We start from the raw sequence: 24591 nt of genomic DNA, 5'->3' as shown, positions 1-24591 counted from the left end.
AGCTGGGATTACAGGCATGCACCACCACACCCGGCTAATTTTTGTATTTTTAGTAGAGACGGGGTTTCGCCATGTTGGCCAGGCTGTTCTTGAACTCCTGACCACAGGTGATCCACCCTCCTCAGCCTCCCAAAGTGCTGGGATTACAGGCGTGAGCCACCATGCCCAGCCTAGGAGACCTGAGTTCTGCCTGGGACCAACTAGCTGTGTGACCCAAGATAAGCATCCTTTCCTGGGCCTCTGTTTCCTAATCCATAACTCTAGGGGCTTGGAAGGGAGGATCCCAAGGAGGTCTTTCAACGGAGTCTGCCCATTTTATCCTGGCCCTTGTATCTCTGCAGTTCTGAAGTTTGGATCTGTGGTCACCTGGCCCGGGGCAGCCCTTTTTGGCAGTTTTGGGTGCCAGGACCCTTTCCATTTGCTGTGGGGACCTGGTCTTCCTCGGGCTCCCTGGCACTCACCAACCCCTGCCCTCTCTCTGGATTGGGCCTTTGGGGCACCCGGTTGTTGGGACACACACACACACACACACGAGCACTTTGTAAAGCACTTTAAAGTCTGTACAGGCTCTGCAGCCCTGGAGGTGGGTGTATTATTACTGTATCGACATGCCCATTTTACAGAGGGGACAGACACCCTAAGGCTCAGGGAGGGAAAGTGGGGGAGGAGGCTGGCAGCTCCTTGGCCTAGAGGGTGAATCAGGAGGCAGGGGTTGGTGACAAAAGGAAGGAGGCAGCAACATGATGATGTGGATAGTTGGCCTCGTCAGGAATGTTTTCTGTGCTGGGCCTGTGCCGGGTGGGCTGTTTCCTGACTATCTCACCAAATCCTTACAGTTCTGTGGGACTGAGTTTTGTTTGTTTGCTTTTGTATTGCTCTGTCACCCAGGCTGGAGTGGAGTGGCATGATCTCAGCTCACTGCAACCTCTGCCTCCCAGGCTCAAGCAATCCTCCATCCTTAGCCTCCCAAGTAGCTGGGATTACAAGCATGTGCCACCACACCCAGACAATTTTTGTATTTTTTGTAGAGACAGGGCTGGTCTCCAACTACTGGACTCAAGCGATTTGCCTGCCTCCGCCTCCCAAAGTGCTGGGATTATAGGCGTGAGCCACCGCGCCTGGCCCGAGATTGAGATGTTGTCACCCCCATTTTACAGATGTGAAGACCAAGGGTTAGAACGTTGGAGTGGAGAGGCTCGTCCCACTTGTCAGAGCCAGGCTCCAGCCCAGGTCTGCCTAGCTCCAAAGCCTTCTCTCCTGCCCCCTGGAGTGCCCCTCTCTGGGTGCCAGGCTCTGGACATCACTGGGAACAGTTCAAAGGATGCAATCTGTGACCCCCACCCTTCCACTTGAGGAGCCATCGTCCGGCAGAATGTTTTTTGGCAGGGCTTGGTGGTGAGGAGGCCTGTGCCGGGGGACCTGTCCAGCTGCTCCCTTGGGCAATGACCCTCTGGGTGCAGTTGGTGGTCCAGAGTAGATGGAGCTGTGAAGCAGCAGGTGGATAACTGAGGGCTTTGCTGGGATCCCGCTGTTGGAATAGCCGGCCTGGGCTGTCTATCTCACATGCAGAGGAGCAAGGGTGATGGTCATTCCAGGATTCGCCCACCATGTCACCAAGCCTGTCCATGTAGCCCTTCCTGTCAGGTCAGTGCACCATCTGACCTTGTCCTTCCCCTGCATTAGTACTCTCCGGGCACCTCCCAGCCCTCCTTCCCTCCGCCCCCCACCCTGTCACTCACACCCTCATTCCTTCAGCTGATCATGCACAGAGTGGGATTGGAATCTGCCTGCACCCTGTCCTGCTGTGTGACCCCAGACATGCCTCTTCATGCCTCTGAGCTCCAGGCTCCTCATGTGGACGTCGGGGATGATAGTGCTGACCACCACAGTGTGTCCAGGCTTGGAAACCCAGCTGGCAGACAGTAGCAGTGTAGGAGGGTCCCAGACCTGCTCGTGGCTTTCATGGTGTGACTCCAAGCCAGGCATCTTAACTAGCAGGACAGGCGTGTTGCTCATAGTCCACATCAGCCAACAGATGTGTGAACCACGCCCACAGGCTACGCAGATGGCAGGTGTGATATGATCACGTGTATATTGGTTTTCATCCGCAATTCCTGGCTCATAACTCCCATAGCCCTTATTACAATGTTTTGTTATCATGTTGGGTGAGTTAGGCCTCAGGAGCAGGCCCCAGGAAACAGTCTCTCTCTCTGACCTTCTTCTGTCCTCCTGTCACCTGCCTAAGGCAGGACTCTAATCTGATTGTGGGTCAAGAGACTGATTCCAGAGGGGTCTTATAGGAAGGAATACCACACAGAGAGGCCAAGAAAAGTCTGAGGCTGGGCACAGTGGCTCACGCCTGTAATCCCAGCACTTTGGGAGGCCGAGGCGGGCAGATCATGAGGTCAGAAGTTCGAGACCACCCTGGCCAATATGGTGAAACCCCATCTCTACTAAAAATACAAAAAAATTAGCTGGGCATGGTGACATGTGCCTGTGGTCCCAGCTATTCGGGAGGCTGAGGCAGGAGAATGGCGTGAACCCGGGAGGCAGAGGTTGCAGTGAGCCGAGATTGTGCCACTGCCCTCCAGCCTGGATGACAGAGCAAGAATCTGTCTCAAAAAAAGAAAAAAAAGAAAGAAAGAAAAGTCTGAGCAGCAGGCCTTGCTGGGTTTAGACCGTGCACTTTTTTTTCCAATCACGTCTCTGTACAAGGTTGTCAGTCATGCCGGTGTAACGAAGTCTCCATAAAATCCCAAGAGGATAGGGTTCAGGGAACCTCTGGACAGCTGACCAGGTGGAGCTTCCTGGAGGGTGGTGTACCCAGGGAGGGCATGGAAGCCCCGTGCCCCTTCCCCCAGCCTCACCATACACATCCCTTTATCTGTATCTTTTGTAATATCTTCTATAATGAATCAGTAAACATAAGTAAATGTTTCCATGAGTTCTGTGAGCCAGTTCCAGCAAATTAACCAAATTCAAAGCAGGGGTCGTGGGAACCCCAACTGGAAGCCAGTATCTCAGAAGGTCCAGAGGCCTCGACGTGCAACTGTTATGTGGGGTGGAGGGCGCAGTCTCGGGGCCTGAGCCCTCAGCCTGTGAGATCTGATGCTGTCTCCCGGTAGATAGTGTCGGAATTGAATCGGAATACACACAGCTGGTGTCCACTGCGTGTGTGTGGGGAAAACCCCCACATTTGGTCACAGATGTCTTCTGTGTTGTTGATTGTGGTGTGAGAACAGAGGAAAAACAAGGTTTGAAAGTTATTCCTCAACAGCAAGCTTTTTGTACTATTTGAATTGGTGTGGCCCTTTATATATCCACACCTTTCATATAAGAATCCAGACATCTGACTTGGCCCCATGGGCCCTATTCCCTCGCAGGCTCTGTGCGCCAGGCTGGGTGTGGCTGCCCCTCTACATAGGTACATGCTCCCTGGTTTGTCCTGCCCCGGCCAGGTGACCGCTCTGGATTCATGCTCCTTCCTGGTATTATGAGATAGGAGCAGATGATTCCAGTGCTGTGGGAAGGAGTGTGGAGACAAAGGAGGTGCAGGGGGCTGTGGGGCTGTGTTCCGTTTTCCTTGTGTTTCTTGAGCTGCTTCCTTCTTCCTGGCCTTGGGAATGGGTTGTCTCTGGTGGAACCTTTAGCAGTTGCAGCTGTCGTGGCCTCTGTCCCCATCATGATAACACCTACCTGTGTCTGGCATTCCACATGCATGATCTCATGTGATTGGCCTCCCACCTCCCTTGGGTAGACAGGGTAGCAATGATTCACTCAGTCATTCATTCATTCACCGACACATGCTTCCCCGGGGAGCACCGGCTGTGGGCCCGGCAGTTTAGGTGCTGGGGCACAGACACAAAGGCCTGCCCTCTAGAAATTTACATTCTACAGGGGGCAGGGAGGAGGGGGAGGCAGACAACAGACAATAAAAGCAAGGCGTATAGTATGTGAGTTGGTGACGTGTGCTGTGGACAACAGATGGACGCCACACAGTGTGTGTGTGCGCGCAGTGTTGTACTGTCCTGTGGGAGGTGTGAGCTTGCCCAGGACACCTGTTGTTTCTCCAGCCTTGCACGGGGCAGGCGCTGGTGCAGGGCTGTCTCTATGCATGATGATTTCGGTTTCCAGCATGGACACAGCATGGACGTGCTACTAATGGCTGTGCTGTACTCACTGGACGCCAGGTTCTGAGCTACAGGCTTTCCCTGTGTGATCCCATGTGATCACAACCAGGGAGGCAGCCTCTACCATCACCCCCACTTTACAGATAAGCATACTGAGGCTTGGATCTCTGAAGTTACTTGTCCCAAGGTCATTCTGTTAGTGTCCGGCCATAATTGGGACCCAGGTGTGTCTGGCTCCAGAGTGGAAACCCAGTGCTCACCTTGGTTCACGTGGGAGCTTTGGTTCTTCGGAGACATATGTCCCTTGAATAATGAATCCGGGAAGGCTGGGGGTTGCCCTTAGGGAAGTGGTTCTTCCCTGGCTTTCTGAGCAGGCTCTGAGCAGGCCAGCGCGTGCTCTGCCTGCAGTGGCCACTGCCCCACACTGCCCCCCCTCTCTTGGTTTGAGTCCTACCTGTAACTCAAAGGTTACAAAACCTTTAGCAATTTGAGTTGAATGTGCCGCCTTCCAACAGCTGGTGTGCTTTTCCTTGTCCCTTCTTACCCTTGTCCTGGGATTTGTGAGTCCATCTCCTGACCTCCTCCTTGGGGGTCACTTTCCTCAGGGCAGGGGCATGGGCCTGGCTCCTTCCCCTTTGTGTCCAGCACTGTCCTTAGCAGAGCTGGCTTTAGAGAACAGTGGCCAGAGAGACAGACGGTCAAATGGATGAAAAATGTCCCTGCAGACACAGAACTGCCTTTGTCTGTCCGCTAGGGCTGAAGTCCGGTTAGCATCTGCACAGAGTCTGATCTTAGCCCTGATCTTGGCATTTCTGGAAGATGGGATGGACTCAAGCTCAGGGGACTTTGACCCCAGAGCCAGTGCTTGCGACCTGTGGGCCAGATAGTACCCCAGGGAGTTAGGCCCCCTGAAATTGAGTCGCCTCGGTTCCATCCTGAGGTGCCTTGGGACTTGGACACGCGTAGTTAGGTGTGCAGCCACCTGAGTCTCCTCATCTGTAAAAGGGGGTGGGGTGTATCTAAGTCATCCCTTAGATGTTCCCTCCCCTTTGCCTCGGCAGGACTCCCTCCACCCGGCCCCATGGCACGTACACGCTTAGGAACTTCAAGGTCACTCCCTCTGTTCCAGATGCCCTTGCCCATGGGTGAACTCAGTTCACCCTGCTCAAGGGCAGTCCTAATTCCTTCCCCAGGCTTCCTTCAAATGTGGTGGGTGAGGCTGGGGGTGGAGGAACACGCCTGGCCCAGCGTTCCTGGGAGGCCTGGGGCTGTAGGCTGCCTAGTCAATGGCAGCATTGTTTGGCCTGGAGCTCAGAGATGGGGAGATTCTGGGACTCCACCCACAGCAGCTGGCTGCTGATATGCTAAGGACATTTCAGCGTTGACTGTTGCGTTTTTTGGTGTCTGCCTCCAGGGACTTGCTTCTCAGGCACAGGCCTTGGTTGGATAACTTTTGTCTTCCGTGCTGTATTGGAGAGGCTAAGGAGGTTCCCAGCACCGCCCCGCTGACAGCATCTCTCAGTGCGGGGAGGCCTGGGGGGCTGATGGTCATGCCTACCTCTGCTTCCGCGGGAAGAAACAAGCCTAGAGAGGGAAAGCAGCTTGCCCGTGGCTACACAGCTAGGCTGTCCGTGTGTCTTGGAGTCAGACTGACCTTGGTCTATACTCTGGTTCTGTCACTTACTAGCTGAGTGGCTTTGGGGAAGCCCCTTCCCTACCAAACCTCAGTTTCCCCATCTGTAAAACAGGAATATGTGTATTGCTCATGAAATTAAGTGAAGGAATGCTTATCAAACACTTAGCACCATGCCATGTATGCACTAGCGGCTCAGTAATGGCAGCCATCATCTCTTCTCTCTTGGTTGGCAGTAGAGGGAGGGACTGGCTTGCCTTTGTCCTGCTTCGTTTGCACAATCTGGCTGTCATCTCTGTTAGCCATCTTTTGGCTGTTCTGCCCCTGATTTCTGGGCATCTTAAGGCTACTGAATTTTTTCATTCATGTTTATTCATTCATTTATTCAACAAACACTTATGATGATGTACTAGGTCCCGGACTTTGATATTGGATCGTATGAAGGGAATTTTTTCAGATGTAAACTGCTTCTTCATGGATAAAGTGACTTTGGTCACTTTGAACCTACATAGTCCATGTTGCAAATGACCTTATCGCTGTTGAGAGCTTCATTTTCCAGATGGCAAAACAGCGGAGGCTCAGAGCAGGAAAGAGGTCAGGACAGCCCCACAGAAGGACGGTGGCAGACCCAGGACCATGTCCACATCTCCTGGCTGTGGCTTATTTAATTTGAGTTCTAGGAGTTTTGCTAACATTTATTTATTGAGCACCTCTGTGTACCCAGGACATGCTCTTGGCCTCAGGAAAGCCCAGGGAGGTGAAGGGATCCAGGCCCAGAGCACGGTGTGGTCACTGTGTGTTGATGCCTTACCTCTGGAGTCAAAGTGCCTTAATTTTCTTTCTTTCTTTTTTCTTTCCTTTTTTTTTTTTTTTGTTTTTGAGACAGTGTCTTGCTGTGTTGCTTAGCCTGGAGTGCAGTGGCACGATCTCGGCTCACTGCAGCCTCTGCCTCCCGGTTTAAGCTATTCTCCTGCCTCAGCCTCCCGAGTAGCTGGGATTATAGACATGTGCCACCACACCTGGTTGACTTTTGTATTTTTACTAGAGACAGGGTTTGGCCTTGTTGCCCAGGCTGGTCTCAAACTCCTGAACTCGTGAACCACTGCGCCTAGCACTCGGTTTTTTCTTGAGGACAGCTGGGGCTGTGACAGTGCTAACCCAATTCCTGCTGGTCCTACTGCCTATACGCTATAAAAGTTAATGTCTAAACCCTGTGGGTGGTCCAGGCTCACCCTTATCTGGGCTGGGATATCCTGGCTTCCTTATCTCTGGTGAGCAAGCTCACTTGGTATGTGTGTGCTGACCAGTAGGGCCCAGAGAGGGCTGGAGCAAAGAAGCAGAGGGGCCTTTCCCCCCACCCACCCAGGGGCTGTGACCCAGCCTGTTTGTGGCTTCCTCCTTGAGGCATGAGGAGGGATGGGGTGCTTAGATCTCTGCCACTTATCTGTGACCTTAATCTTCCTGAGCCTCAGTTTCCCCATATGTAAAATGGGAATACAATAATACCTAGTGCTGGTAATACTCGATAACATTTATCAAGCATTGCCTTACTGTGTACCAGGCAATGTCTTTTGTTCTGACATACATTATCCTACTTAATCCTCACAATAAATCTTATGAGGTCCAGGCATTTTTTAGGATACCTACCTCAAATAGTGAGTGTGAGATAATCCATGGAAAGCACTTAGCATACGGCCCGGCACAGAGTAAGCTCTCAAATTGCATTAGGTGTTGTAGATAGGGATACCGAGGTTGGCCCAGGTTAAACTGCTAACTGCCTGCCTTGTGGGGATTTTGAGGACATGATGTAAAACCTTAGAACACCTGCACATGTCGGATTTTCTTTGTGCGCATTACTTAGAAGGGTGGAAATCAACTTGGCACAGCACTTTGGTGTCAATATTTATTCCCAGAGGGTTGGTCTGGTGGAGAAGAGAGATTTTAAAATCCTAGCTCTGTCAGTCCTAAGCAATATTGAGCTGATTCCTAATTTGCACAGCTCTAAAGACGTTTGTGTAGTAATCAGTCCCACGGCAACTCTAAGTGGACACTGGGCCAAGAAGGCAAATAATTACTTAAATTGAGGTGTGCAGGTCTAATGCTGGGTGCGTGACGTGTGCTGTCTCATTTATCCCCGCCTGGCAGGTGGAGATAACCATCCAGACCCATAGATTGGCCTCCTGAATGTGAACTCCCAGGAGATGGAAACTGTTTTTTCACTGCTGTATTCCCAGTGGCTAAAACAATGCCTGGTACAGGGCAGGTGCCTGATAAATTTATGAATGAATGGACGAGTTACCTTAGAGGTGTTGCGGCCTGCCAGGATCCCGTAGCAGGGCCCCAACCCTTACACGGCACCACGACAGCTGCTCGATCTAAACTGATGGGGGTCATGGAACACAGGTGTCCAGTTTCCTTTGGCCCTCAGCCAGAGAAGAAAGCCGGCGATTACAGGCTGCTGTGACATCCCCCATCCGACACCCTCTGAGAGCGCATATAGGCTGAGGTTGCCAGGGAAACAAGGAGTTCCTGGGTGCAGAGACCACACCTCTGACAAGAGGGCCCAGATAGAGCAGGCACCTCCCTTACCAGAGTGTATTACCTGTATCTAAGCCCATGCAGGACCACCTTATTTTTCTCTCTTTTAAAATTTTTTTTTTTTTTTTTTTTTTGAGACAGGGTCTGGCTCTGACGCACAGGCTGGAGTGTATGTAGTGGCACAATCGGCTCACTGCAACCTCTGATTCCTGGGCACAAGCCATCCTCCCATGTCAGCCTCCTGAGTAGCTGGGACCCACAGGCACGCACCACTATGCCTGGCTAATTGTTTTTTGTATTTTTTGTAGATACGAGGTCTCACTTTGTTGCCCAGGCTGGTCTCGAACTCCTGAGCTCAAGCAATCTTCCCGCCTCGGCCTCCCAAAGTGCTGGGATTACAGGCATGAGCCACCGCGCCTGGCCCTAAATTGTATTTTCTTGTGATAAGAACACTTAGCGTGAGACTACCCTTTAAACACATTGTAACGTGTACAGCACATTGGTACAGACCATAGGTATAGCGTTGTCCAACAGATCTCCAGAGCTTATTCATCTGGCTTAACTGAAACTTTATGCCCAGTAATGAGTAACTCCCCATTTCCTCTACCATCAGCCCATGGCACCCACCATTCCACTCTTGATTCTAGGATTTTGACTATTTTACCAGATTCCTCATATAAGTGGAATCTGCAGTACTTGCCTTTCCGTGACTGGCTTATTCCATGTAGCATAATGTCCTCAGGGTTCATCCATATTGTCTCACTTTGCGGAATTTCCTTCTTAAGGCAGAATAGGGATCCATTGTGTGTATATACTACATTTTCTTTATCCATTCATCTGTCGGTGGACATTTAGGTTGTTTCTACATCTCGGCTTTTATGAATAGTGCTGCGATGAACATGGGGGTGCAGGTATCTCTTCAGGATCCTGCTTTTAATGCTTTTGGATAAATACCCAGAAGTGGGATTGCTGGATCATATAGTAGTTCTATTTTTATTTTTATTATTTATTTATTTATTTATTTTTGAGACAGAGTCTTGCTCAGTTGCCCAGGCTGGAGTGCAGTGGCACAATCTTGGCTCACTGCAACCTCCGCCTCCCGGATTCAAGCGATTCTCCCGCCTCAGCCTCCTGAGTAGCTGGGATTACAGGCATGTGCCACCACACCAGGCTAATTTTTGTATTTTTAGTAGAGACGAGGTTTTGCCATGTTGGCCAGGCTGGTCTCGAACTCCTGACCCCAGGTGATCCACATGCCTCGGCCTCCCAAAGTGACGGGATTACAGGCATGCACCACCACACCTGGCCAAGTAGTTCTGTTTTTAATTTTTGAGAAACTTCCATACTATTTTCTGTAGCAGCTGCACCGTTTTGTATACCCACCAACAGTGTGCAAGTGCTCCCTTCTCCACATCCTCATCAACACGTGTCATCTTTTGTCTTCTTGATGATAGCCATTTTTACAGGTGTAAGATGATACATATCTCACTGTGGTTTTGATTTGCCTTTCCGTGATGATTAGTGATGTTGAGCATCTTTTTATTTACCTGTTGGACATTTGTATGTCGTCTTTGAAGAGGTGTCCATTCAAGTCCTTCATTCATTTTTTAATTGGGATATTAGGGTTTTTTTTGCAATCGAGTTGCAGGAGTTCCTTATATATTTTGTAGATTATATATTTTGGAGATTTAACCATGTTAAATATATGGTTTGCAAATATTTCTCCCCATTTTGTAGGCTGCCTTTTCATTCTACTGATTGTCTCCTTTGCTGTGCAGTACTTTTTAGTTTGATGTATCCCACTTGTTTATTTTTGGGGTTTTTTTTTTTTTTTGGCTGTGCTTTTGGTGTAATATCCATGAAATCATTGCCAAGATCAATGTTAGGAAGCTTTTCCCCTATGATTTCTTCTAGGAGTTTTATGACACATTTATATGTGTCATCTTTAATTTCTTTTGGCAACAATTTGTAGTTTTCAGTGCACAGGTCTTTTGCCTCCTTTTTTAAGTTTAACTTAAGTTTAAGTTTTTAAGTTTAACACTTCACTTTTTAATTCATTTTGAGTTGGTTTTTGTATATGGTGTAAGGTAGGGCTCCAGCTTCTCTCTCTTTCATGTATATCCAGTTTTCCCAGCTCCATTTATCAAAAAGACTCTTCCTTCCTTACTGATTGGTCTTGTTGGCATCCTTGCCAAAACCCATTTGATTATATATGTGAAGGTTTTATTTCTGGACTCCCTCTCTCTTTTCTTTTTTTTTTTTTTCCAGAGATGGGGTCTCACTGTATTGCCCAGGCTGGTCTTGAATTCCTGGACTCAAGCAGTCCTCTCACCTCCCAAGGTGCTGAGATTACAAGTGTGAGCCACCATGCCCAGCCTTATTTCTGGACTCTATTCTGTTCTCTTGATCGATATGTCTGTCTTTATGCCAGTACCACACCGTATTGGTTACTGCAGCATTGTAGTACATTTTGAAATCTGGAAGTGTGCGACCTTCACCTTTGTTTTTCTTTTTCAAAATTGTTTTGGCTATTTAGGGTCCCTTGAGATTCCATAATATTTTAGGATAGATTTTTCTATTTCTGTAAAAGATGCCATCAGGATTTGACAGGGATTACACTGAATCTGTAGATCATGTTGGGTAGTATTGACATCTTAACAATATTAAGTCTTCCGGTCCATAAACCTGGGATGTCTTCCATTTATATGTGTCATCTTTAATTTTTATTTTTTATTTTATTTTGAGACGGAGTCTTGCTCTGTCGCCCAGGCTGGAGTGCAGTGGTGTGATCTCGGCTCACTGCAAGCTCCGCCTCCCGGGTTCACACCATTCTCCTGCCTCAGCCTCCTGAGTAGCTGGGACTACAGGCACCTGCCACCACGTCTGGCTGATTTTTGGTATTTTTTTAGTAGAGACGGGGTTTCACTGTGTTAGCCAGGATGGTCTCGATCTCCTGACCTCGTGATCCGCCCACCTCGGCCTCCCAAAGTGCTGGGATTACAGGTGTGAGCCACTGCGCCCGGCCAATCTTTAATTTTTTTTTGCAACAATTTATAGTTTTCAGTGCACAGGACTTTTGCCTCCTTTTAAAGTTTATTTCTTCTTAAGTTTTTAGGAATACTATATAAACATTCCTAAGTATATTTATTTTTTTGATGCTGTCGTAAATTGAATTTTTTGTTTATTCATTGGTAGTATGTAGAAACACAGTTGATTTTTGTGTGCTTATCTTATACCTGCAACTAAATGTGTTTATTAATTCTAACTTTCTTGCATAATCTTTAGCATTTTATACATATAAGATTATGTTGTATACCAACAGAAATAATTTTATTGGCTGGGCGCAGTGGCTCACGCCTGTAATCCCAGCACTTTGGGAGGCCAAGGTGGGCGGATCACAAGGTCAAGAATTCAAGACCAGCCTGGCCAATATGGTGAAACCCCCTCTCTACTAAAAATACAAAAAAATTAGCCAGGCGTGGTGGCACATGCCTGTAATTCCAGCTACTCGGGAGGCTGAAGCAGGAGAATTGCTTGAACCCGGGAGGTGGAAGTTGCAGTGAGCCAAGATTGTGCCACTGCACTCCAGCCTGGGTGACAGAGTGAGACTCCATCTCAATAAAAAAAAATAATAATTTTATTTCTCTTTTCCAATTTAGATGTCTTTTATTTCATTTTGTTGCCTAAGTGCACTGGCTAGGACTCCCAGTGCTATGCTGTATAGGAGTGGTGAGCGTGGGCATTTTTGCCTTGTTCGTGATCTTGGAGGAAAAGCTTTCAGTCTTTCACCATTAAGTGCGATGTTAACTGTGCATTTTTAATATGTGGCCTTTAATATATGGCTTTTTTTTTTTTTTTTTTTGAGACAGAGTCTTGCTCTGTCGCCCAGGCTGGAGTGCAGTGGCGTGATCTTGGCTCACTGCAAGCTCCGCCTCCAGGTTCATGCCATTCTCCTGCCTCAGCCTCCCGAGTAGCTAGGACTACAGGCGCCCGCCACCACGCCCGGCTAATTTTTTTTTTTTTTTGTATTTTTAGTAGAGATGGGATTTCACCGTGTTAGCCAGGATGGTCTCGATCTCCTGACCTTGTGATCCGCCCACCTCGGCCTCCCAAAGTGCTGAGATTACAGGCGTGAGCCACTGCGCCTGGCCCAATATATGGCCTTTTAATATATGAACTTTATATATGTTGAGGTTGTTTTCTTCTATTTTGTTTGTTGAGTATTTCTCATGAAGTGGTGTTTAACTGTGCCAAATGCTTTTTCTGCTTTAATTGAGATGATCATGTGGTTTTTTATCTCCTTTCATTGTGTTAATGTGGTATATTACATTGATAGATTTTTGTATGTTGAGCCATCCTTACATTCCAGGAATAAATCCCACTTGGTCATGGTGTAATCTCTCTTTTAATATTTGAATATGATTTGCAAGTATTTTGTTGAGTATCTTTGCATCAGAATGTCAGAGGCATTCAAACCAGAGTAACTTCATCTTGAATAGGGGCTGGGTAAAATGAGGCTGAGACCTGCTGGGCCACATTCTCAAGAGGTTAGGTATTCTTAGCCCTAAGACGTTTATAATTAAGGGAACAGAAACAGACCCAGGATATAACAGACCCAGGAACTGTCCTGATGTCCTTATATCTTAAGAACAAAAACATTCCTAGGTTTAAAATAAGTCTCACTTAAAAGATAATAATATATGAACAGTGAGAACACGTGGACACTGGGAGGGGAACATCACACACCAGGGCCTGTTGGGGGGTGGGGGGCTAGGGGAGGGATAGCATTAGGAGAAATATTTAATGTAGATGATGGGTTGATGGGTGCAGCAAACCATCATGGCACGTGTATACCTATGTAACAAACCTGCATGTTCTGCACGTGTATCCCAGAACTTAACGTATAAAAAAAAATAATAAAGCCTCTTGTGAAAGACAGTAGTTACACAAAGATTAGCAATCCTTTATCACAAACCCTTGTAGTAGAGCACATCTCCTCCATGATTTTTGTTATATATAAGCAAGCATTGTACCTAGGTGGGCACGTTCCTCCTCTTATTTTTTGGAATGCCATGCTCTGCCTATGGAATAGCTATTCTTTCACTTCTTTACTTTATTTATTTATTTATTTATTTTGAGACGGAGTCTCGCTCTGTCACCCAGGCTGGAGTGCAGTGGCGCGATCTCGGCTCACTGCAAGCTCCGCCTCCTGGGTTCACGCCATTCTCCTGCCTCAGCCTCCCGAGTAGCTGGGACTACAGGTGCCTGCCACCAAGCCCAGCTAAGTTTTTGTAATTTTAATGGAGATGGGGTTTCACCATGTTGGCCAGGCTGGTCTTGAACTCCTGACCTCACGTGATCCACCCGCCTCAGCCTTCCAAAGTGCTGGGATGACAGGCATGAGCCACCGCGCCCAGCCTGTTTGGAGGTTTTAAATTACTGTTCAGTCTCCTTAGAAGTTACATCTATTCAGGTCTTCTATTTCTTCATGATTCAGGCTTGCCAGGTTGTGTTTCTAGGAATTTTTCTATTTCATCTAGTTTATCCAATTTGTTGTCATACAGTTGTTCATAGTACTCTCTGATAGTCCTTTCTGTCAAATCATTAGTAATGTGTCCCCTCTTTCATTTCTGATTGTAGTAATTTGAGGGTTTTTTTCTTTTTCTTTTTCTTTTTCTTTCTTTTGTTTATTTATTTATTTATTTTGAGACAGAGTCTCACTCTGTTGCCTAGGCTGGAGTGCAGTGGTGTGATCTCGGCTCACTGCAACCTCCGCCTCCTGGGTTCAAGTGATTCTCATACCTCAGCCACCCAAGTAGCTGGGATTACAGGCGTGCGCCACCAAGCCTGGCAAATTTTTGTATTTTTAGTAGAGACAGGGTTTCTGTATGTTGGCCAGGCTGGTCTCGAATGCTTGACCTCAGGTGATCCACCCTCCTCGGCCTCCCAAAGTGCTGGGATTACAGGCATGAGCCACCAGGCCTGGCCATAATTTGAGTTTTTATTTTAGTCTGTTTATCTAATGAACATATTTTAAAAATTCTTTTGGATCTATATGTAGGAGGGAATTGCCATTTGGATCAATGGTAATGCTACGTTTAACATATTGAGGAACTGCCGGACTCTCCCAAAGTGCCTGGACTGCACATTTTACGTTACCACCATCAGTGTATGAAGGTTCTGATTTCTCCATATTCCTGCCAACACTTACTGTTGTTTATCTTTTGTTTTTTGAGATGGAGTCTCACTCTGTCTCCCAGGCTGGAGTGCAGTGACCTGATCTTGGCTCACTGCAACCTCCGCCTCCTGGGTTCCAATGATTCTTTTGTCTCAGCCTCCTAAGTAACTGGGACTACAGGCGTGCGCCACCACACCTGGCTAATTTTTGTATTTTTATTAGAGACAGGGTTTCACTATGTTGGCCAGGCTGTCTCGAACTCCTGACCCCAGGTGATCCACACACCTCAGCCTCCCAAAGTGCTGGGATTACAGACGTGAGCCACTGTGCCCGGCCTTGTTCATGTTTTTAATTCTGAGCATTCTAGCATGTGTGAAGTGGTATCTCATTTTGGTTTTGATTAGTGTTTCCCTGATGACTAGTAATGTTGAGCATCTTTTCATATGCTTAGTGGCCATTTGTACATCTTCTTTGGAAAAACATCTATTCAAATCTTTTGCCTATTTTAAGATTGGGTTATTTGCTCTTTTATTGTTGAGTGCTATGAGTTCTTTATGTATTCTGGATATTAGTCCTTTATCAGATATATGATTTGCAAATATTTTCCATTTGTGGGTTACTTTTTCTTTTTTTTTGAGATAGAGTCTTGTTCTTTCTCCCAGGCTGGCGTGCAGTGTCACAATCATTGCACACTGCATTCTCGACCTCCCAAGCTCAAACGATCCTTCCACCTCAGCCCCCCAAGTATCTGGGACCACAGGTGTGTGCCACCATGCCCCGCTAATTGAAATTTTTTTCCTTTTTTTTTTTTTTTTTGTAAAGATGAGGTCTCCCTATGTTGCCTAGGCTGGTCTCAAACTCCTGGGCTCAAGTGATCCTCCCACCTCAGCCTCCCAGAATGCTGAGAGCGTGAGCCATTGCATCCAGCCTTTACTTTCTTGATACTGTCCTTTGATGCACAAATATGTTTAATGTTTATGAAGTCAAGTCCAGTGTATCTATTTTTTCTTTGGTTGCTTGTGCTTTTGGTGTCATTTTTATCCATCTGGTCTTTTACTAACCCCCATATACCCTTTGACACATATTTAGAGGTCCTCAAAATTTTTATTTAAAGATGGGAGGATATGGAAATATTTTTTTAAAAAACACTCATTGAAACAGACTGCAGTACTGTCTTTAATAATGAAGATCCCCAAAGCTTCTGTGTGAATACTCAGGGCTTCTCAAACCATCTCTTGGTAAAGGCTGATGAGGATGATCATACATCCTACCAAAGCCCCTCACTCTTTGGTTTGAGGCAAGAGAAAAAGGAACACTGGTGATGAAATTTAGGATAACAAGGAGCATAAAAGAGGCAGTACTTCTGCCAGTTTGCCCCCAAGTTTCTCTACCAACATCTTACAGTGCCTTTTGTTAAGGGGAGGAGAGATGTGGTCCCAGGGTCCAGGCCTCTTGCTCTTATAAATTCCCATTGAGCAGTAGTTCTCAAAGTGTGACCAGGGATCCAGCAACAGCAGCAGCATCTGAGCACTTGTTGGAAACCAGATTCTTGGACCTTGCTTTAGACCCGCTGAATCAGAAGCTCTGGAGTGGGACCCAGTGATCTGTTTTAACAAGCACTCTGCTGAACGTTCAAGTTGGAGAGCCGTTGGTGTAGCATTTTCAGCTGGTACAACCTGGAGTCTGCCACCTGGAGAGTGTGGTTACTCATCATCTCCTGCCAAGCGTGGGATCAGGTACTTTTGGTAACAAGTGACAGCAAACCTTAAACTAACCTACTAAACAGCTGCAGAAATTAATTCGTTTGCATATTCTGCCTAAAAAGTCAGTAGGGAGCAGGCTTGTTCTCCGTTTTCCTGTGATTCTCTCTGTCTTCCTCTGTGTATTAGCTTTGTCTTCACACCCACTTCTCTCGTGGTTGCAACATGGTTTCCTGCAACCATCAGAGTTGTGTGCTTCCTAATTAGCTCCAGAGTGAGACGACATGGCATTCCACACCATCAAGCACAACTCACCAGCTTAGCTCTGATGACACCAGCCCTGAGTCAGAGCAAGAGGCAGAAAATTTTCCTGACTGGCTTAGCACCCTGCTTCTACCCCTCCCTTACAGGGGATGAGTAAGTCCTACCCAGTTCTCATGGCTATTTCACAAAGGGGAAGGAAGACATGGTGTATGTGGAGGGGGAGGTAGCCATGGTGCCCAGGACATCAGGACTCATGAAATGGCCTCTTCGCTGTTTGTCCCCAACCCACTGTTTTTTCCTTAATAATGCATCTAGAGGGATCTTTCCAAAGCAAAAGCCTGTCTACAACACCCCTTGCTTAAACCCTTTGGTGTATCTCCCCAGACACACACACACACACGCACACACAGCTCTCCAGATCAGGTTCATACTTTGAGATGTTCAAGTTCTAGTTCTAATTGACCTCCAGCCTGCTGGATTCCCATCCTTTGGAACCCCATGGAATGCTCCGCCATTACCCGCTTCCACGCTTTTCCCTGCTGCCCCACCTCTGCTTCTGTGTTCTGCCAGGAATGCCTTTACCCTTCCCCACGTGGTAAATTCACCCTTCAAAACTCAGCCTGGATATCTGCTTCCTCTGGGATAGCTCTAAGGCAGGTTAATGACCGTGTCCACAGGCTTCTGGGTTACACAGTCACCGTGTGCCTGCACCACTCATTTCTACATCTCCCTCAGCTGGTGATCTTGGGGCAGGGACCTGTTTGATTCTCCCTGGGTCCTCAGTCCCCAGGCTTGCCATGCACTAGGAGCTCAGATAGTGTTTGTTGATCATATACTACTTTTGTGGCCCCTACTGTTGCCTAGCAAAGTAGGGCCCCTGGTAGACACTCAGTTTATAATGATCAATGCATTAAACTGACCACAAATCTCAGTTCTTCAGGTCCTAGGAAAACCGTGAGCCACCTGCAAATATAGGCTGCTTATGCCCTTGACAGGTTCGGGGAATCCGTCCTTTTAGCACTGGGGCGGTTTCACTTTGGACTTGATCAGGGCTTAGAGGCCTTTAGCTTTCCGATCCTGAGGAGCCTCCCTTTATCCAGGAAGCAGGGGACTGGACCACTGGGACCTTCATCACGGGTGGGCACGGATTCCCCATCCCAATCAGAAGAATAGCTGTATCTGTAGCAGTAGGTTATTCTAAGCCAGTTCTTTCCATTAAAAAAAAACTAAAGCCCCTAGGTTGAATTAAAAAAATTTTAAAAATTAAAAATTTAAAAGTCATGTTTATTTCTAATATACAATTTGATAATACATATTTATTGAATATAATACATAAAAGTACAAACTACCTGTAATCCTCCTATGGGTTTTGTGCTTCCAGTCTTTTTTCTAAGCATGCATATGTAGTAATTTCCTAAAGCATTGAGATTATTATTTTATTCATATTTATTACCATCGTCTCAGTGCATTTTATGCTGCTATAACAGAATACCTGACACTGGGTAATTTGTAAACAATAGAAATTTATCTAGCTCATGGCTCTGGAGGCTGGGAAGTCCAAGGTTGAGGGCCCTGCATCTGGCGAGGGCCTTCTTGCCATTGTGGAAGGTGGAAAGAGCAAGAGGGCATGCAGGAGAGAGCCAGCAACTGAACTCACAGCCTCTAGCCCTTTTATAATCAGCACCGATTCATTCATGAGGGTGGAGCCCTCATGGTCTAAACACCTCCCATTACTGTTGGTCCCACCTCCCAACACTGTTACATTGGGGATTAAGTTTCCAACACATGCCTTTTGGGAGATACATTCAACTATTATTTTATCTGTTACTGTTGAGACTGTTGTTTTATTAATTAAACCCCATGTATTTCTGCAAAAAGCCCTGACAAGTTTATAATACCAATCCCCTGTAGCCCTCCTGCCACTGATAAGCTGAAGGTAAAAATGTTAAGACCCAGATACTAAAAAAAGCAAGTAAGGCCTGGGAGTCAAACCAAAGCTGAGGAACTTAACCCAGAGCTTCCCAGCAGCCAAGGCAAAAAAATAAATAAATAAAAGGGAAGCTCAAGGGGTTGTGGAGCTCTTGAACTAAAGAAGAGGAAGCAAGCCAGGTTGTCAGAATACACGAGCTTTCCTAGTGCTGACCTCTGGAGAGGGCACAGGGACGTTGTGTAAGAGTGTTGTGTAAGGGACAATTTCACTGAAAGATGCAGGAACTGCCTGGGTTTGGTCACTTCTCATACTGACTCTTAAGAATAGCTGATGACAGGCCAGGCGCGGTGGCTCACGCCTGTAATCCCAGCACTTTGGGAGGCTGAGGCAGGCAGATCGCGAGGTCAGGAGATTGAGACCATCCTGGCTAACACGGTGAAACCCTGCCTCTACCAAAAAATACAAAAAATTAGCCGGATGTGGTGGCGGGCGCCTGTAGTCCCAGCTACTCGGGAGGCTGAGGCAGGAGAATGGCATGAACCCGGGAGGCGGAGCTTGCAGTGAGCCAAGATCGCGCCACTGCACTCCAGCCTGGGCAACAGAGTGAGACTCTGTCAAAAAAAAAAAAAAAAAAAGAACAGCTGATGGCATGTCCATAAATTTTAGTTCTCAAAAATAAATAAATACATAAAGAAATTGTAGTTCTGGGAAGGCATTTCTTTGTTTTGTTTTGTTTTCCCTAGGAATCAGACTGAGAGGAAGGCATATTTTTGTAGGAATCCTAAGTGACGTGATCTAAGCATGAAACATACTGGTGATTTCATTTGGTAGAGATTTAACAAACACATATTAACTGTGTGGCTTTCGTGCTGTTCTTTCATGTAAGGAATCTCATTTAACTTTCTCAATGAAGTTGGAGGCAAGAGATGATTAGGCCATTTTACAGATGGGGAAATGGAGGCTCAGGGAGATTGACTTATCCAGGGTCACATAGTCAATTAAGTGGCACACCAGGATTCGACCCCAGGTTTACAACCTTTTCCTCTGTGTTGGCACCTTGTTGGAGAAGCGGGAAGTGTCTGACCTTGTTACATATCCACGGTGTATTAGGACTGGGTTTTTCGGTTTTTTTTTTTGGAGACAGAGTCTTGCTCTGTCACCCAGACTGGAATGCCGTGGTGCGATCTCCGCTCACTGCAGCCTCCGCCTCCTGGGTTCAAGTGATTCTCCTGCCTCAGCCTCCCGAGTAGCTGGGATTACAGGCGCCCGCCACCACGCCTGGCTACTTTTTGTATTTTTAGTGGAGACGGGGTTTTGCCATTTTGGCCAGGCTGGTCTCGAACTCCTGACCTCAGGTGATCTGCCTGCCTCATCTTCCCAATATGCTGGGATTACAAGAGTGAGCCACTGCCCCCAGCCTAGGACTAGGTCTTTATAAGTACCACCTCATCTGTTCCTTACAGTAAATCCTAGAGCCACGTAATATTAGCCTATTTTACGGAGAGGATTGGCGGTTGTCCAAGGCCATACAGATAGTAGGTGTTAGGGAGGCTAACCAGGGGTTCCCAGCCAGGGTTTGGTGATGGAACTTCAGGATGTGCAAGGATTCAATAGAATGGCACAGGAACATTTCTGGGTGAGAGGGGAGAGGATGACTTTCACAGAGCCTCAAAAAACCCAAACAAAAATAAATGAGAAAAACAGACCCATGAACTCAAGGAAAGAATCATAGTGACAGCTCACATAACTGAGTCCCAACCTGGGGCCAGGCACGTGTCAAGGCCTGGATGAGCTTATCATTCCCATGAGGGTTAGGGTGTATCATCCCCATCTCACAGGTCGCCCAGCTAGTAAGTGGCCTTGCATGGTCACTGAGTTTTGCTTCTTTTCCATCATCACCTCTTGTGGCTTGTTTTTTTTCTAGCAGTTAGTAGAATTTTTCTTCCTCTTTCGTGGAGCTGAGAATTACTACAAGGCAGAATGATATGCTGTGCTTCAAAAGGTCATTGCCTGTTTCCAAGCCTGTTTCCAAGCTTGTTGCCACTGGGAACAAGCTGGTTAGGTGATGGTTGGGTAAGAGGGAACAAATGAATGGACGAATGAATGAATGAACAAGTGGATGGAGGAAGTACCTCTTCCTTGGCGTTCGGTATCAGCATGCATGGATCCGTTTCTGATGACTTTTATTCAAGGGTGACAGGTCACTGTAGTGTTAGAGAGAAGTCTTGGGGAAGCTGAGGTCAGGCCCGTTGTTGATGACCAGGCAGGACCAGAGTGACCCAGAAGGCCTCCTTCCTCCTCAGCAGGGAGTGGTGTGGAAGTGGGCCGTGCCGCCTTCCACAGCTCTCTGCCATGGCACACAGCCCTCCACAGCATGTAGCAAGCCTGGCAGGGCCTGGAATGGTTGCTACCCCTGGAACCTAGTATCTCTAGTATCCCTGGCCCACGTTAAAGTCCCCTGTTTTATCTGCTGTGGTTTCGTGCATCCCAGCCCGGCTTATACCCCTAGTGTAGCCCAGCCATGGGGTCCCAGTTCAGAGCAACAGCATCAGCAGCCCCATTTTACAGCTGAGGATACAGTCTCAGAGGATTGAAGTGACCTGTCCAAGGCCACACTAGTGAGCGGTGGACCTGGGCCATGAGCCCAGCCGTGACTGGCTCCAAAGCCACGCATCACCACATCCTCATAGGACCCACATGACCTCAGGGTCATATTTACATTGCCAGGAGGCCCCTGGAAGGTAAGCCACAAACTGGAGGCCTCATCAAATTCCTGAGGCTGCTCCACCCTCCTCTGGCTGGAGAGCTGTCTCTGGTCCAGCTAGACCATGGCTGAGGGTTTCTTTCCTGTTTAGAGAGAGCGTGGGTCTTCCTGACTGCCCCACTCTCCAGGGCCTCTACTGAGCTGAGTTGAAGGAACTTCACAACAAGCAGGGGCCAGGAGCTGGAAGCTAAGAGGTGATTCTGCCTGTCCTGAAGTTTGTGACGCCATCCCTCTTCCTCAACCACCTGTAGCCCTACTTTAAGAAAAAAGAGGTCAGGCAGGGTGGCTCACGCCTGTAATCCCAGCACTTTGGGAGGCCAGGGCGGGTGGATCACCTGAGGTCAGATGTTCGAGACCAGCCTGGCCAACATGGTGAAACCCCATCTCTACTAAAAACACAAACATTAGCCAGGCGTGGTGGCAGGTGTCTTTAATCCCAGCTACTCAGGAGGCTGAGGCAGGAGAATCACTTGAACCCCAGAGGTGGAGCCAAGATTGCGCCATTGCACGCTAGCCTGGGCGACAAGAGCGAGACTCTGTCTAAAAAAAAAAAAAAAGAAAAGAAAGAAGAAAGAAAAGAAAAAGCATCTATGCAAAGAGCCCGGAGTGGGCCAGAAAGAGTGAGAATGGGAGTGAACCAGGGCTGGAAGAGCCTTTCTTTTTTTTTTTTTTTTTTTTTTTTTTGAGACGGAGTCTCCCTCTATTGCTCTATTACCCAGGCTGGAGTGCAGTGGGTGGATCACGAGGTCAGGAAGGACCTTTCTACTGTAATCGTCCTTTCTGCCCCTCCACTAGGCTGGGAGCCCCTTGAGGGCCCAGACCTGGTTGTACTCCCGGGGCCTGCAGCCTGTCAGTGTGGAGTAGGTATATGATGAATGAATGAATGACCTGAGGGTTTGGAGCTCTGCTTCCAGTCCAGGAACAATCTCTGTGGCCTTGGTCAGTTACATCCCTTTTTTGGCCTCAGTTTCTCCATCTGAGCTGATCTTCAAGGCCCTGATGTTCTGAGCCAGCAAGGTCCAGGGTTCTGGAAGATGGAGAGAGCCTGAGACAGGTGCTGGGATTCTGAGAGGACTTGGCCAGCTTGGCCGGGGGAAGGCGTCCTGAGGTTCTTGGCTGTGGAGCATAGGAAACAGGGCAGCTGGCAGGTGGGCACCAGGCACATAGGCGGGAGCGAGGAGGGAGGGTGTGGGCTTGGCTGAAGAGGCTGTTTGCTGAAGCTTCAGGTCTTCGTAGCAACTTAGTTTTCCTTCTTCAGAAAATGAAGCAGCCAAGTGGCTCCTCTGGATGTCAGAACCTCCAGTGAGGTTTGAGGCCCACTGGGGGAGGGGGACGGGCTCCCAAGGCAGGAGGAGGAAGGGCTGGAGAGCAGGGGCACCCAGGCATTGGGCACGGGTGGACCCTGCCCAATGGGCCTGTGGGGTTCCCGTCTGGACAGCTGGGCAGCCCCACTCATTGTCACTTTGCCCTGTGTTTTCTGCAGATCATGATTGAGTTCTGTCCAGGGGGAGCCGTGGACGCCATCATGCTGGGTGAGTCTTACTTGATTCGGTGCATTGCCGGGACCAGATGACTCGTTTGGAGTCCTAAGCTTGACTGCTGGACAACTCTGTCTAGGACTGGGACCTCCACTCTCCCATTCCATCAGTTCCCATGGCCTCTTTGAGCACCTCTCTACTATGTCTGCTTTTGGGAGCAGGGTGTGGGTTCTTTTTTTCTCTCTTTCTCTTTTTGAGACAGAGTCTTGCTCTGTTGCCCAGGCTGGAATGCAGTGGTGTGATCTCAGCTCACTCACTGCAGCCTCCGCCTCCCGGGTTCAAATGACTCTCCTGCCTCAGCCTCCTGAGTAGCCTGGGATTACAGGTCCGTGCCACCACACACGGCTTGTTTTTGTATTTTTAGTAGAGATGGAGGGGTTGGGTTCTTGAAGAGAATGCAGGACATTTGCTGGAAGACCATCACTCCCTGTTCCAGAAGCCGTGTGTCCTTGAACTGGCCACTCTCCCTCTTGAGGCCTCTTGATCTAAGATGGGTGTGATGCCTTCTTTGCGGGACCCCACACACTCTCAGGAGGTGAAACCGAGATACCCGAGGAAGGTCTTTGAAAAGTGGGGATACCCACACATTCAGTAAATGCTCTGTGGGGACGGTGTCAGGTCTCAGTGTCCTGGGCAAGCTTGAGCAATAATGACGATGATGATCACAGTGAAATGTTAGTAGTGGCCATTCCTTTGTGAATAGACACTATATGCCAGAGAGTGTGGTAACCACGTTCCCATATGCGGTCCTCCTCTAATCCTCAGGTATAAAATCAGGAAGAGTATTTTATTTATTTATTTATTTATTTATTTATTGAGATGGAGTCTCACTCTGTTGCCCAGGCTGGAGTGCAGTGGCGCAATCTCAGCTTACTGTAACCTCCACCTCCTGGGTTCAGGTGATTCTTCTGCCCCAGCCTCCCGAGTAGCTGGGACTACAGGTGCCCATCACCACGCCCGGCTAATTTTTGTGTGTTAGTAGTGATGGGGTTTCACCATGTTGGCCAGGCTGGTCTCGAACTCCTGACCTTGGGTGATCCACCTGCCTCGGCCTCCCAAAGCGCTGGGATTACAGGCAAGTATCACTTTTATTTTTGATTGGGCTGACACTTGAAAGGTTAAGGGACTCACCCAGATCACACAGGAGAGCTGTGAACCCAGGTCTGGGTGACCCGCTCCTAACCATGGACCATGGCCCGTCCTGCAGCATCCCCGGCTCATGCCACCCTTCAGGGCAGTGAGTGCAGAGAGGCTGAGGAGAGGCCTGGAAGGTTGAGTGACATGTCCAGGATTCTGGGATGGCCCAGAAGAGGAGAGGCGCTTAGGATAATGTCACACCATTCAAGGTATTTTCCCTGAGTTTACCTCAGGAGGGAGCCAACCGTAGTCCTGACATAGTCTTGAATGCCATAAACCTGAATGTTGAAATCCCAAAAGAGCAAAATGCCTAAAGTCTCAAATCCTGTCAAGTACAATCCCGAAAGATCAAAATCCCAAAAATATAATGCTAAAATTTTTTTCTAAATTCTTGATATTTACTTATATTTTAAAGGGGAATTTGAGAAATATAAAAACTTCAAGGCGCTTCATAGGCCACTTTACACAATCAAATAGGCAGTAGTAACGTACATATTTTGCAAGCATAAACAGCTATACCAAAGATGGTGGCACAGCTGTAACAATTATGAGCAGATTGGCTGGGTGCGGTGGCTCACGCCTGTAGTCCCAGCACTTTGGGAGGCCGAGGTGGGCGGATCACCTGAGGCCACGAGTTTGAAACCAGCCTGGCCAACATGGCAAAAACCCATCTCTACAAAATATATGAAAATTAGCTGGGCGTGATGGCAGGCGCCTGTAATCCCAGCTACTTGGGAGGCTGAGGCAGGAGAATCACTTGAACCCAGGCGGTAGAGGTT

The 24591-nt window shown here is 48.0% G+C and overlaps 1 protein-coding gene across 1 annotated transcript in view; it reads left to right on the top strand.

Annotated features, from left to right (window-relative positions):
• Positions 1-24591, top strand: part of STK10 (serine/threonine kinase 10) — a 144340-nt gene that overhangs the window by 38089 nt on the left and 81660 nt on the right. The window contains exon 3 of the mRNA XM_019027991.4: positions 22621-22669. Coding sequence (XP_018883536.3) covers positions 22621-22669 — 49 coding nt within the window. The remainder of the gene's footprint in view (positions 1-22620; positions 22670-24591) is intronic.

This window comes from Gorilla gorilla, chromosome 4 (genome assembly GCF_029281585.2).
Source record: "Gorilla gorilla gorilla isolate KB3781 chromosome 4, NHGRI_mGorGor1-v2.1_pri, whole genome shotgun sequence".
NCBI classification, from domain to species: Eukaryota; Metazoa; Chordata; class Mammalia; order Primates; family Hominidae; genus Gorilla; species Gorilla gorilla.
Note: the sequence above shows the minus strand (reverse complement) of the source record. Positions and strands in the feature narration are given on the sequence as shown.